General features: G+C 36.3%; 2 protein-coding genes across 2 annotated transcripts in view; one reads left to right on the plus strand and one right to left on the minus strand.

Annotated features, from left to right (window-relative positions):
- CCNA2 (cyclin A2) overlaps positions 1–5174 on the plus strand; it is a 7556-nt gene extending 2382 nt beyond the window's left edge. Inside the window, exons 3-8 of the mRNA XM_031035687.2 lie at positions 711–823; positions 1020–1243; positions 2108–2315; positions 2865–2978; positions 3421–3554; positions 3895–5174. Coding sequence (XP_030891547.1) covers positions 711–823; positions 1020–1243; positions 2108–2315; positions 2865–2978; positions 3421–3554; positions 3895–3943 — 842 coding nt within the window. The 3' untranslated portion in view covers positions 3944–5174. The remainder of the gene's footprint in view (positions 1–710; positions 824–1019; positions 1244–2107; positions 2316–2864; positions 2979–3420; positions 3555–3894) is intronic.
- On the minus strand, positions 4649–12459 carry EXOSC9 (exosome component 9). Its single transcript, XM_081811938.1, has 7 exons — positions 12337–12459; positions 10249–10381; positions 9067–9155; positions 8297–8443; positions 7533–7717; positions 5171–5249; positions 4649–4796 (listed from the first exon to the last, which is right to left on the minus strand). The coding sequence occupies exons 1-7, from the start codon at positions 12372–12374 to the stop codon at positions 4712–4714; spliced, it is 756 nt and encodes a 251-aa protein (XP_081668064.1). The 5' UTR covers positions 12375–12459; the 3' UTR covers positions 4649–4711.
- Between the last annotated feature and the right edge of the window lie 1252 nt (positions 12460–13711).

Raw genomic sequence — 13711 nt, forward strand, 5'->3', positions numbered from 1 at the left:
GGTGGCTCAGTCGTTAAGCGTCTGCCTTCGGCTCAGGTCATGATCCCAGGGTCCTGGGATCGAGTCCCACATCGGGCTCCCTGCTCTGCGGGAAGCCTGCTTCTCCCTCTCCCACTCCCCCTGCTTGTGTTCCTGCTCTCGCTATGTCTCTCTCTCTGTCAAAAAAATAAATAAAATCTTTAAAAAAAAAAAAAAAAAAAAAATTACAAAACATGAAACACTTGTTGATTGTAGTGCCAAATTGTTTGAACGGCTCATAACAAACCTAATTTTCATTGACACGTTAGCCCTCCTTCTAGTTATTGCTACATTGTACTTCGAATTTATCAGACTTTGGGGTCTGCAAAATCTCTTAGGGTAAATACTACATAATATCACAAAACTTGGATTTTAACTCTGTCTTCACAGGATCACTGTGCCATCTGCTCTTCTCTCTCATAGAATATGAGTGACACTTGAACATAATACATCTTCAAATGCACTTTCCTTTTAGTGGCCTATCAGTATTTTCTCTTGTTGATTAAAACCAAGTGGACAGAGGTACTAAAACCAGAGTGAAATATTCTATGTACTTTGTCATAAGAAGCCCTTTTTAGTTGGATGAAAGAAATGCTTTCGTATGGGACGCCTTACAAGGGCTATCAGTTTTGGCTATTAAATTAATTAGAAAATTAAACAATGAACTTAATCATACTTTTATATTCTCCCAGAGTCACCACATACTATGGACATATCAATTGTATTAGAAGATGAAAAGCCACTGAGTGTCAATGAAGTCCCAGACTACCATGAGGACATTCACACATACCTTAGGGAAATGGAGGTAAGAGCTCTTGGAATCCAGTTCTTACACTGTTGTTTATTCCTTGTGGCAAAATGAAACAGGATGTTTTTAAGTTTTTTAACTGCTAGTGAATTATTCTAATGTTATACTTATGTTTCTGGTATGTAGCATCTTTGTTAATGGTAGAATAATCTAATTGCAATTTTAACATTATAGTAAGTAACTTTCTCAACAGGTTAAATGTAAGCCTAAAGTGGGTTACATGAAGAAACAGCCAGACATCACTAACAGTATGAGGGCTATCCTTGTGGACTGGTTAGTTGAAGTAGGAGAAGAATATAAACTACAGAATGAGACCCTGCACTTGGCTGTGAACTACATTGATAGGTTCCTTTCATCGATGTCTGTGTTGAGAGGAAAACTTCAGCTTGTGGGCACTGCTGCTATGCTATTGGCCTCGTAAGTCCAACTTGGTTTGTTGGATTAAAAGTGATTGATATGCTTCTATGTAGGGAAGAAGTTGTGATTTTTATTTTTTTAAGATTTTATTTATTTGAGAGAGAGAGAATGAGAGAGAGGCACATGAGAGGGGGGAGGGCCAGAGGGAGAAGCAGACTTCCTGCTGAGCAAGGAGCCCGATGTGGGACTTGATCCAGGGACTCCAGGATCATGAACTGAGCCAAAGGCAGTTGCTTAACCAGCTGAGCCACCCAGGCGCCCACAAGTTGTGATTTTTAACATTGTGACATATTAATATATACAGAAGGCAGAAAGTCAGTGACTGCTTTAGGGGTAGCAGTATGAAACAGTGTGTGAAACTAATTAATTAATTTTCCCAGATCTAGATTCCAGGGTACTTACTTGAATGAAGATGGGAGACTGGCTACATTTTAATACACTAGGACTAGATTACCAAGTTTGAAAGTGTGGTTCCTTCCATCAAAAAGTGCTTTCTGGCATAAAATCTTCTCCCATGGAAATTAACTAAATTAAAAAACTAAAAATGTTTATTTTTCTAAGAATTTCCTAAATTTTCAGTTACTTGGTGAACTCTGGCATTATTCCCATCTTGGGAACTCTCTTGCCTCTTATATCCTTTAAATGCATTGGGACAAAATCCCAAGTCCTGGATGGATTTGGGTCTTTTAGTTAGCATTTATCTAGCTCTACTGGAAATGGTCAAGTATCAGGGGAAACAGGCAATTAGTGGAGTTTAGGTTTTGGACTCATTTCATGTATTCTGCTAAAGGGATTTCAGAATTAGATAAACAGCTTGCTTCTCTTTTTGGAAGGACTGATTACTTAAAACTTTTTTCATTGTAGAAAGTTTGAAGAAATATATCCCCCAGAAGTAGCAGAGTTTGTGTACATTACAGATGATACCTATACCAAGAAACAGGTCCTGAGAATGGAGCACCTAGTTTTGAAAGTGCTTGCTTTTGACCTAGCTGCACCAACAATAAATCAGTTTCTTACCCAATACTTTCTGCACCAGCCGTCTGCCAACTGCAAAGTTGAAAGTTTAGCAATGGTAAGTTTTCATTTTGTTGAATGAAGATTCTTAGGTCACAGAGTTTAATTTTATAGCTTTGGTCAAGGGATTTAGTATTTCGGGGACAAATTAGTGTTGCAGTATAAAGATAGTCTACCACTGGCAAAAGATAACATGAACTGGGAAAGTACTAAGAATAGTGGTATGAGGATGAAGTCTTAGGAAGTGGTAGCCAGAAGAGTTTTAAAAATTATTAAAAGAGGAAAAAGTACAGGATGAGGATAGATAAGGCTATGGGTTTTTTTCTTTGGTTGCCATAGAGCCAGTCTTTTAAAGATTTGAGAGAGAGCACAGAGGGAGAGTGAGCGGGAGCAGACTCCCCATTGAGCAGGGAGCCAGACGTGGGGCTTGACCCCAGGACCCTGGGATCATGACCTGAGCTGAAGGCAGGCGCTTAACCAACTGAGCCACCCAGGTGTCCTGCCATAGAGCCACTCTTAAAGAGTGGCCTAGGGCATAAGGCAAAAATTTGAGGCTTGAATTCTAGAGCTCTTGTGATCATAAAGTATATTTGCTTTTTCATTCCAGTTTTTGGGAGAACTAAGTCTGATAGATGCTGACCCCTACCTAAAGTATCTGCCATCAGTTATTGCTGCAGCAGCTTTTCATTTAGCACTCTACACAGTCACAGGACAGAGCTGGGTATGTATCACCATGTCTTCACACATCTGTCTTGCAACTTAAATATCTGTGCCAGGTAAGTTAGATAACTGTCCTATACAAGTGTTGCTGGTATAGAGGTACTTACCTAGAAAAACTGATCAAAAAATATATGCTGTTTAAAGTGTCCTACCTGTTTAGTAACATGTTTGCTTGTTAGGTAGAAAGTTATTACTTGGGTTTGAAAGGTGTGCTTAAAGAATTAGGGCCATAAGACCTGCTGCTGGAAGGGAAAGTAGTAAAAATTGATCAAAGTCAACATAAAAGACGGAATAATGGCTTGAGAAATCTGGAAGATTTGTTAGTTGGAGGTGTTACTCTTGAAATTTAACAAAACTCAAGTTTAATGCCAATACTACCTCATTGTGTTTAGTGTCTGTTGCTAAAAACAAAACTCAGTGGTTCTCTACTCCCTTCTCTGCAGCCTGAATCTTTAGTTCAAAAGACTGGATATACCTTGGAAAATCTTAAGCCTTGTCTCATGGACCTTCACCAGACCTACCTCAGAGCACCACAGCATGCACAACAGTCAATAAGAGAAAAGTATAAAAGTTCAAAGTAAGAATTAACATGAATAGATACTAAAGAAGCTTGCTTTTCCAGGTTACTGTATGATTGAGATCCTTGATATTTTAACTTTATCAAAGGATTCACAAAACAGGCATAGCCTCCTCTTAGCAGGCCAGGTGTTTTGAGTAGGTTGTAGTTATGCTTTATGTCCTGCATTTGAGGGAGAAGAGGGGAGAGGAATGGGGCACGCATGCATGCATATTTTGTGGACCAATGATTCACTAACTCAATCAGAATAGAAACAGCATTTCTCAGTTCCTGTTATATCTATCATTCCGTGATCTCCTTTACCCAATGAATATTTACTGAGTTTTTTTCCTACTTACAGGTATCATGGTGTTTCTCTCCTCAACCCACCAGAGACACTAAATGTGTAACAGTGAAAGACTGCCTTTGTTTTCTAAGATGTAAATCACTCAAAGTATATGGTGTACAGTTTTTGTAAGGTTTTAATTTTACAATCATTTCTGAATAGAGTTATGGTCAAGTACAAATTATGGTATCTATTACTTTTTAAATGGTTTTAATTTGTATATCTTTTGTACATGTAACTATTTTAGCTATTTGGCTAATTTTAAGTGCTTTTGTTAAAGTATTAAATGATGCCAGCTGTCAGCACAGTAAGAATAAGAACTAATAAATGGATTTGGAAAATTTGGTTTGTTAAGTCAAATCTGATTTGACTTTATGATATCACTCAGAAGAATTAATTTGATTTACTACAGAAGGGAACTGGAAAGGCTTCTCCTGAAATTAAAAAATAGTTTTAGGAAAACAGATAAAAGTTTGAACACTCATTTTTCCCAAGGAACTGGATCAATTTGGTGACTTGAGCATAATTTAAGCATATCTGTAATAAATCTGTGCTTATTTATCAGTTGTGATGATCCTGAGAATCTTTCAGCCCTTTGTACACACTAAGAAAATGCTTTTTCATTCCCAATTTCTCCACTTTACTGAAGTGACAATTATTTAAAACCTGCTAAATTGTCCAGAAGGTTTATTTTAAAGCATAATGTAAAAAATTATATAAAGAATCAACTAGATTTTATAATGGATTTGTGAATAGAAAAATACTCAAGTTATTAGCACTGAATAAATATCCTTTTAATAGTTATATACACAAATATACAACTATGTGAACTTCAATTAGCAGCTCTCTTCTTTTTTCTCTTTTTCACTGGCTTTTTACTTGGTGCTTTTTCTTGTTTTGCACTGATGGTTTGTGTTCTGTGAATAAAATAAATTAACAGTTTACTTACAGTATTAGCACTAGAAAGCCGATACCATGGATGGTTTACCAGACTTACACCATTCTGCTCGTTAAATTTTGGACTACCAAAATAGGAGACTTTTTTTTCCCCCCAGGAGAATATGTAACATTTGCCAACTAAGAATAAAATGCAGTAACCTTAAAAGGCATCCATACATTTTTATAGAATTAGGTCCTGTTTTTAAATCTCAGTTTGAAGAAACCATAGAAAGAACAGCCGGATTTCAAATAAAAAAGGGGTGTCTTTGTTTATAGTAGAATATGGTAAGAATAAAACCAGAGAAGTCTTGACTTATGTGTATACATTTGAAATAAACCAGAAATTTGTTACCTTATTTTCTTTGGGTTCTTGTCTGGTTCTAAAATGATCATTTCTTCTTCTTCACTGTCTGAGAGTACTATAGGGGCATCTTTAAGAAAATGTTAAGGAAACAATGTAAGTATACTCTCTTGGAAAATTTCTGTGTGGGTTTATGTCAGCAGTTCTAATACTCTATTTCCATACAAATAGCCCCAGCTACTCTTGAGTTAAGGCTTACAGAACTACTTGTTCTTTCCTTCCCTGAAGTGACTCCTTGGCAAAGCTCTGAAAAATAACACATACTTTCTTTACTTCCTAAAAATTCTGTAATTATATGACCATTTTGTACATGTCGTAATAGGGGGGAAAGTCTATATAACTTCTCCCTATTATAAACAACACTGAAAGGAAAATACCTAGAAACCGAATTATTAGGTCAAAAGGTATATATATTCTAAAAGATATTTTGCCAAATCCACCCAAAATACTGTTTCAATTTATATGAAAAACTCATTTCCCTATGCACCCTTGCCAATGGTGGTATTTTTTTTTTTCTTCAAGATTTTATTTGAGGAGAGAAAGAGAGCACAAGCAGGGGGAGGAACAGAGGGAGAGGAACAAGCAGACTCTACACTGAGCGTGGAGCCCGAACTGGGGCTTGATCCCATGACCCTGAGATCATGACCTGAGCAAAAATCAAGAGTCAGATGCTTAACCTGAACCACTCAGGTGCCCTAAATTTTAATACTGTCTGATACAGTAGTTAGAAAACATCCCTTTTTGCTTTGAATTTATTTCATTACTACTAGGGTTGCCCATAAAATATGTTACTGGCCATTTGTATTTGAGAATTACTTTATATCTTTTGCCAATTTTTCTCCCGAGCCTTAGTTAATGATGTATATAAATCAATCTGAGTTTTCAATTAGTTTCTCCTTATGTTCATATGCTTTACAAAGGCTTTACCTGCCTTATCCTCCCAATTATCTTAGGTCCACTTTCATTATTCAGTTGAAAATATTACTCTTCAAAGCAGTAACTGAATGTTTAGGTATTAATCTTACTAATCTTAGAAAAATATTTCACAAATATATAAAGAGGCCTATGCAAAGATGCTTTACTGCAGCACTATAACAGAAAATGGTAACATTTATCAATAAGGGAATGTTATTAAGCCAACCTAGTTATTGCCAAAGCTAGAATTCTGTGTAGCATTTAAAAATGTGGCTGATGACATGAAAAAATTCTAAAGATTCATTCACAGTCCTTTAAATATAAGTGCTTAAAGCAGCTTATATTGGTGTAAATATATAGTAAATAAATACATACAGCAAGGTCTGGAAGAAGAATACCAAATAGAAGTAACCACTAGGAAAGCTGAAAAAGGTTCCCAATTGATGGGGATTTTTTTTTTTTTTCCTTACAAAAAACCCTGGCAGGCTCTCAGTAATGTTTACAGATAATTTCATTCCCTGTAGGTAGGCAGGTATGTACATTACATACCTAAACAGTATCAACACTTTTTTTTTCAGCTAGATTTAGTAAATACACCCTTTAGTTCTCTGCCAGCCTACTTGCTGCATCCATCCTTGTATGATTTGGGTTTGAAAAACTCAATTCATGATTATTATGGGCCAAGCAAGCATTTGGTTTTCTGAATAGTAAAAATATCCACAAGTTAAAAACAATTTTCTCCAGTTCTACAGCTTTCAGAATGCAAAGAACATCCAGGACTACCATTATTCCAAGTGATTCTAGAGTTTTGTATGTTCTAATACTGCTCTATTAACAGCCATATATAGCTATTTAATTTTATATTAGCTAAGATTAAAATTTAGAATTCTTCTGTCACAAACCACATTTCAAATGCTCAACATCTGCATGTGGCTAGTGGCTATTATATTTATTGAACAGTGTACATACAGAACATTTCTAACATTATAAACAGTTCCATTTGGACAGTTCTAATACATGTTATGATATGACACGGGTTTTTTATGTTTGAGTCTAGAAACTACAAAGAAAAAACAGCATGCAGGAATGAACTTTTTAAGAAACTCATCCCTTTAAAACTGGCCCAGATATACATAGAAAAAAAGAACAAAACATTTTTAACTAAAAATGCCACTACATACCAGAGTACCACAACTCCACAAAGATAAGCACATTCTTTTAGAAAACAATTGGAGTTAATATTGTAGTTAGCATCAACAGTTTAACTGAAATTTAAATCACAAAATACTTAGCCCCTCTAAAAAAGGAACTGCTAATATAAAAATAAGATCCCTAAAATAGGAAAGTATATATATTTTAGTATATCCCTAAAATAGGAAAGTATATATATATATAATATATATAATTACATAGAAGCCATAAATGAAGTGTTACCTACCTTGGCTTCCAATATTGGAGACTTCTACTCCAGTGTCCATTTTTATACTATCAAGAATGATTGCTTCATCAGTGCCATCTTCATCGTCCTCTTCCTTCTCAGAGTCTTCAAGATCACCCCAGGAGTTTTCTATTCCCTCTCCAATTTGGGCAGTTCCAGGAGTCCAAAGCACAGGATTAGAAACACTTAACAAGTTAAGAAAATTATGAGTAACAAAAATACTGCTATTTGATGCAGTGCTGAAAAAGATGAGAGTAAAAGTTTTAAGACTGAAGTGTGCATCAAGTTTGTGCGAAAAAATGTCACTAATAGCTACACTATGGGTGGCTGAACAATAAGCAAGAAAAAACGTAACTCAGGTAAGATTTTATGGAAACAATGGTGAGAAACATCGAGACATACTGGCTCTCAACAGTTGCAGTTCTAAATATGGCAAATGGGTGAATAAATAATTTCCAAGAATAATATGTAATAGTATATATATAAAGTGCTTAACTAAGATTAAGGAACAATTTTCCAAAGGAAAATAAAACGCTATAAATTGGCTAACAAGATAGAAAATTTTCGGTTTTTGTAGGATAGTTGAAGAGGTGGATGTTATATCGAAGACTTAATAAGACTAATCACTGTCTTGTATCTTAAATGTTTTCTCTAACAGTGCTTCAGAAAACAAACTTCAGTATGTACACCCTTCACATATACCTAATAATGCCAGAAGTGTTATGAATCATGTTGTTACTGAAAAAACCATCCAATAAAGATACACTTCTGAAGGAGGCTCAGCTTCAGCAATAATTTCTTCTGCTTTCTCTTCTACATCGGAGGTATCAATAGGGGCCTTTTCCATTTTAAATGCTGTGATCCTTTGACTTGCTATAGACTCTGCAAAGCCAAATTTTCCACCTTCTTTCCTGTGTGGGTTTTTTATTTGGGGGTGGGGAGAGGTGGAGGAGGGGGAATGATAGATGGAAGAGAAAACAGGAAGGGAAAAGTTAACCATTTTATCCTTTTGATGGGAGAGGAACACTGGGGAAAAAAGCTATCTGACTAACTTAACCTTACCAATTTATTATGCTTATCAAGAGAAATAATAAAAAGTTACTATAATTAATTTATTGAACCACGTGCCAGGCAAGTGCTAAGTGCTTTAAGTATATTACTTTCTAATCCTCAAACCAGCCCTACCAAGTAGGTATTACCTCCCACATTACAGAAGACACTGAAGTGCTGGGTTATAGAAGAAGCAGAGAACCAACCCCAGTTTGTGTTACTTCTGTTAGTTTAAGCTACTAGATTCTTTTTTCTAAAGAAAATGTTAATTTTTTTAAAGACCAATATTATGTGGCTTCTCAATTCAGATTATATTTAAAGTGGAATACAATATAACACTCCCGTATATTCAACTTAGATTAACAGATAAGGAAAAATGGGAGTGTGAAAATTAATATGGTTACTCTTATGGAAGAAAAGTCCTTAACAGAAAAATCTGTTAAAAATAAAAAGACCATTTAGTTCTAAAAAAAATTAAACTTACCTTACTTTCTGGTCATTCTCCAAAGCCTTCTGTATTAGCTCTGTAATTTCCAGTACTTTCACACCAGCTATTTTACTACATCTCAAAACCTATTTATAAAAGTGCATTCTATTATTTAAAGACAACAAACTACACAGCTTTCTCTAACAAAACTAGAAATATGAGAATGGTTTTTCTACCTTTAAAATATAAGCTTGACCTTTTAAAATACAAAAATACAATGTAAACACGAATGCAAAATGTGAGACTTGTTTTAAAGTATCTGAAGGATTATCACGTTAAGAAAACAGACTCAAAAACTTCTCTGACAGTATAAAAGATACCACTGAAAAGGCCACAGACATACATTATATACTCAGGGATGCACTAACTACCTTTCTATGTGAGTGATCCAAAGCATTAATTCAAGATACGGCTGCAGTATCCCCTGGGAAACTATAAAGCAAAGATTCCCAGGCCTCACGGACCTAATGGATCAGAATCTCTGGAAATAGGGATCTGATAGTGGTCATAATACTGGTAATAGAAACTAACATGGCACATTTAATATATGCTATACAGTGCAATATGCCCATGTGTTTATCCTTAACATTCCTTAACAAGGTGTCGACACATAACTTTATTCCCTATTTTACACATAAAGAAGCCAAGGCACAAAGATAGGAAATCATTTGCAAAAGGTCAGTTAATATAAGGCAGAACTGGAATTCCAACTAAAGCAGCCTCTGTGCCCAACCTGTGCTACATGCTATATGCCAATCTATTTTCTAGAAGCCTTTATGTGAATCTGATATGTAGCTGGATTTGAGAACTACTGCTTACTGAACCCAATTTCTGAGAGTACCTAATTTCTACCTTTTTGACACCTTTTTATTTTTTTTTTTGAATAGGGAGATGAATCTCTTTTCTCACTGGGAAGAAAAAAGTGTTCCTCTATGTAGAAGGGTTAGACCCTGGAGGGCCATACATGGGAGCAGCAAGGAAGAAAGGAAACCTTGTAGCCACCAGTCAACAGAATGTAATAATATTGAAACCAGATTCTAACATATCCTAGAATCAATCACTGAAAATATCATTGATGGCTTTTAGTTAAAAAAAACAAGAAAAAGCAAAACAAAACAAAGAAAAAGCTTCTAAAAAGAAAAGACCTATTCTTAATAGAACATTAATCAAAGCACTAACTTGATCTTTCAGCAGCATTATCCCACCACTGGACTGGATAGTACAAATCTCTCGATGCTTGTTCATGGCAATCACCAGCAGGCCATCCATTACACGTTCTTCTCGTTCATTGGGATCCACCAATAAATATGTACTGAAATGAATGTTAAATGGACCTGAGCAAATCTGAGGCTGAATGCTTGTCAATTTTAAGATACTGAATATTTTTAAAAGATAGCATTAATAGGGTGCCTGGGTGGCTCAGTTGGTTAGGCGACTGCCTTCGGCTCAGGTCATGATCCTGGAGTCCTGGGATCGAGTCCCACATCGGGCTCCCTGCTCAGCAGGGGGTCTGCTTCTCCCTCTACCCTCCTCCGTCTCGTGCTGTCTCTCATTCTCTCTCTCTCAAATAAATAAATAAAATCTTAAAAAAAAAAAAAAAGATAGCATTAATAAAGTCAACACAGTGAAGGTCTGAGCCTGTAGATGTGAGTCATTTTAATGGGAAAAGAGATAAGAATTATATTTTTATGGACAAAATAAATGCTAAGGGGATATCACTAGCTATTAAAGTAAACTCACTTAAGTTCATATTGGTTTTCTTTAAATAATATATAATCTAAACCTAATGCTATCATTTTGGTTAAACAACTTGTTGCTCATTAATAAAAACATAATATTAATTTGTTAATTTTAAATGTCCCCTAGTGTCCTAGATCCTGAAGTGCTTCTAGGTTCTGCTAATGGCTCATTAAAAGAATACTATTTCTGCACTGTCCAATGTTGGCCTCTAGGCTATTGAGCTTTAGCTAGTCCAGACTGAGATGTACGTGAGTGAAAAATACTAGATTTCAAAGATTTAGTAGAAATAAAAAAATGTAAAATATCTCATGAATAATTTTTATACTACATGTTAAGATAATATTTTACATATAAGATAAAATATATATCAAAATCAATTTTCCCGGTTTCTTTTTACTTTTAATGTGGCTACTAGAAAATTTTAAATTACATATATGGCTCATGTTGTATTTCTACAGTGCTGGTCTACTTCCCACTAATGAAATTCTACACTACAATGACTAAAAATTGAAAGCTTCCCTAGTTTTTATTCATAAAATTGTTACAATATCTTATTTATTTATTTATTTATTAAAGATTTTATTTATTTGACAGAGACACAGAGAGAGAGGGAACACAAGCAGGGGGAGTAGGAGAGGGAGAAGCAGGCTTCCCCGTGGAGCAGGGAGCCCGATGCGGGGCTCGATCCCAGCACTCTGGGATCACGCCCTGAGCCAAAGGCAGTTGATTAAAGACTGAGCCACCCAGGCACCCCAACAATATCTTATTTGTATCTCCCTTTGTTTCCGAGAAGATTTAAGGCTCAAATTTTCATTGAAAGGCACCACTACATGGACCTAAGACTCCAGTTTTTCTGTTGTAGGAAGAATTAGTAAGTTGTGAAGAAACTACTAGAGAGCTGAAGAAAACTAGATTTATCCCATTTGTGAACCATTCCCCCTTGTGACTTGCTCCTCTAATATGCTCCAAAGTCCTATCTTCCATTAATCCACAGTAATTCTCAGCCTACTTTCCTGAATTAGAGCCTAGCACACAATTCTATTAACACCTGTACATCTCTAGCACCACCATCTGCAAGAAATTTATTTATTTTTTTAAAGATTTTATTTTTTTGTCAGAGAGAGAGAGCACAAGCAGGGGGAGCGGCAGGCAGAGCAGGTAGAGGGAGAAGCAGGCTCTCCGCCAAGCAAGAAGCCCGATGCGACTCAATCCCAGGACCCTGGGATCATGACCTGAGCCGAAGGCAGACGCTTAACCGACTAAGCCACCCAGGCGTCCCTTCCTGCAGGAAATTTATAAGTATCCTATGAAAAGTGTTGTGAAGTCTCTTCATTACAGAAGAATTTGTCACTTCCATTAAGAAAGCTCTTTGCCAACTAATGCTCTCACAAATGAAGAAAAAAATATATATAAGGTGCTTTAATATTAGAGGAGGTGTTTGTTCATCTATCCACAGCACATTTGAACAGAACAAAAAAGTTCCTAGCTACATGTACAATTTTAGCCCATGAGAAGCATGAGACTTACCCCTGCTGGAAGAAGGCAAAACTGACACAAATGGGCATGTGGTGGATGCTTAACGGTACAGGATCTCGCTCTTCAGGTGTATACTGTTTGAAAATAAAAGCTTCAATAATTAGCCACTAAATTATAAACATAAAAAAACACCTTGCACATCAAGTATTAAAAAATATAATTCCTTTAATCGTCAGTTGAGTACCTAAATTAACTCTTTCACAATTACCTGTTCGACTTTGCCACTCATGTTCCTTAAAACTTTATGCATATGTCAAAAAGCTTTAATGGGGTATAAATACCACAAAATCCATTCATCGTAAGTATGTATCTAGGCACTTTGGAGTAAATTTAGAATTATGCAACTATTACCACAATCCAGTTTTTTGACCTTTCCAATACCCCCCCGCCAAAATCTCCGAGTCTATTTGCAGTCACTTCTCACTCCCACTCCCAGCCCCAAGCATTCTATGTAAGTGGAACCAAACAATTTTGTCTTTTGTGTCTGCTTCCTTTGAAGTTAGCATGTTTCATCCATCTTACAGTATATATCACTAGTTTGGTCCTTTTTACTGCTGAATAGTATTCCACTGTGTGGATATACCACATTTTGTTTTTTGACTTACCAGTTGATGAACATTTGGATTGTTTCCAGTTTGGGGCTATTATGAACAATGCTGCCATGGAACATTCACATGAAAGTCTTTGACTGAAAATGTACTATCATTTCTCCTGAGTAGATTCCTAGGCATGGAACTGCTGGGCTGTGTAAGTTGACACTAACTTTTTAAGAAACTGCCAAACTTCTCCAATGTAGCTATACCACCAGCAATAACTCTACAATATATTTATTTATTTTTAAATATTTTTATTTATTTATTTGAGAGAGAGAATGAGAGAGAGAGAGCATGAGAGGGGGGAGGGTCAGAGGGAGAAGCAGACTCCCCGCCGAGCAGGGAGCCCGATGCAGGACTCGATCCAGGGACTCCAGGATCATGACCTGAGCCGAAGGCAGTCGCTCAACTAACTGAGCCACCCAGGCGTCCCTCTACAATATATTTAAATTGATCTTCTCTCTTTTACTTCCTCACACCAATTCCCTTTTCTAAAGGAACATCTCTATTGTTAATAAACCTTTGTCTCTGGGGTGCCTGGGTGGCTCAGTCGTTAAGCATCTGCCTTCGGCTCAGGTCATGATCCCAGGGTGCTGGGATCGAGCCCCACATCGGGCTCCCTGCTCCTCGGGAGGTCTGCTTCTCCCTCTCCCACTCTCCCTGCTTGTGTTCCCTCTCCTGCTGTGTCTCCCTCTGTCAAATAAATAAAAAAAAATCTTTAAGAAAAACAAAAAAAACCTTTGTCTCTACCTCTCAGTCTTTTTTTTTTTTTT

Source organism: Leptonychotes weddellii, chromosome 2 (assembly GCF_054177405.1).
Source record: "Leptonychotes weddellii isolate Sample4059 chromosome 2, ASM5417740v2, whole genome shotgun sequence".
Lineage (NCBI taxonomy): Eukaryota > Metazoa > Chordata > Mammalia > Carnivora > Phocidae > Leptonychotes > Leptonychotes weddellii.

Coding starts and splice junctions, on each gene's coding strand:
- EXOSC9 (XM_081811938.1), bottom strand. CDS start 12,374: ATGCCCATTTGTGTCAGTTTTGCCTTCTTCCAGCAGGG. Junction 7,718..8,296: donor GCTGAGCCTCCTTCAGAAGT/GTATCTTTATTG, acceptor TAACTTGTTAAG/TGTTTCTAATCCTGTGCTTT. Junction 4,797..5,170: donor AAGAACCCAAAGAAAATAAG/GTAACAAATTTC, acceptor TTTTATTCACAG/AACACAAACCATCAGTGCAA.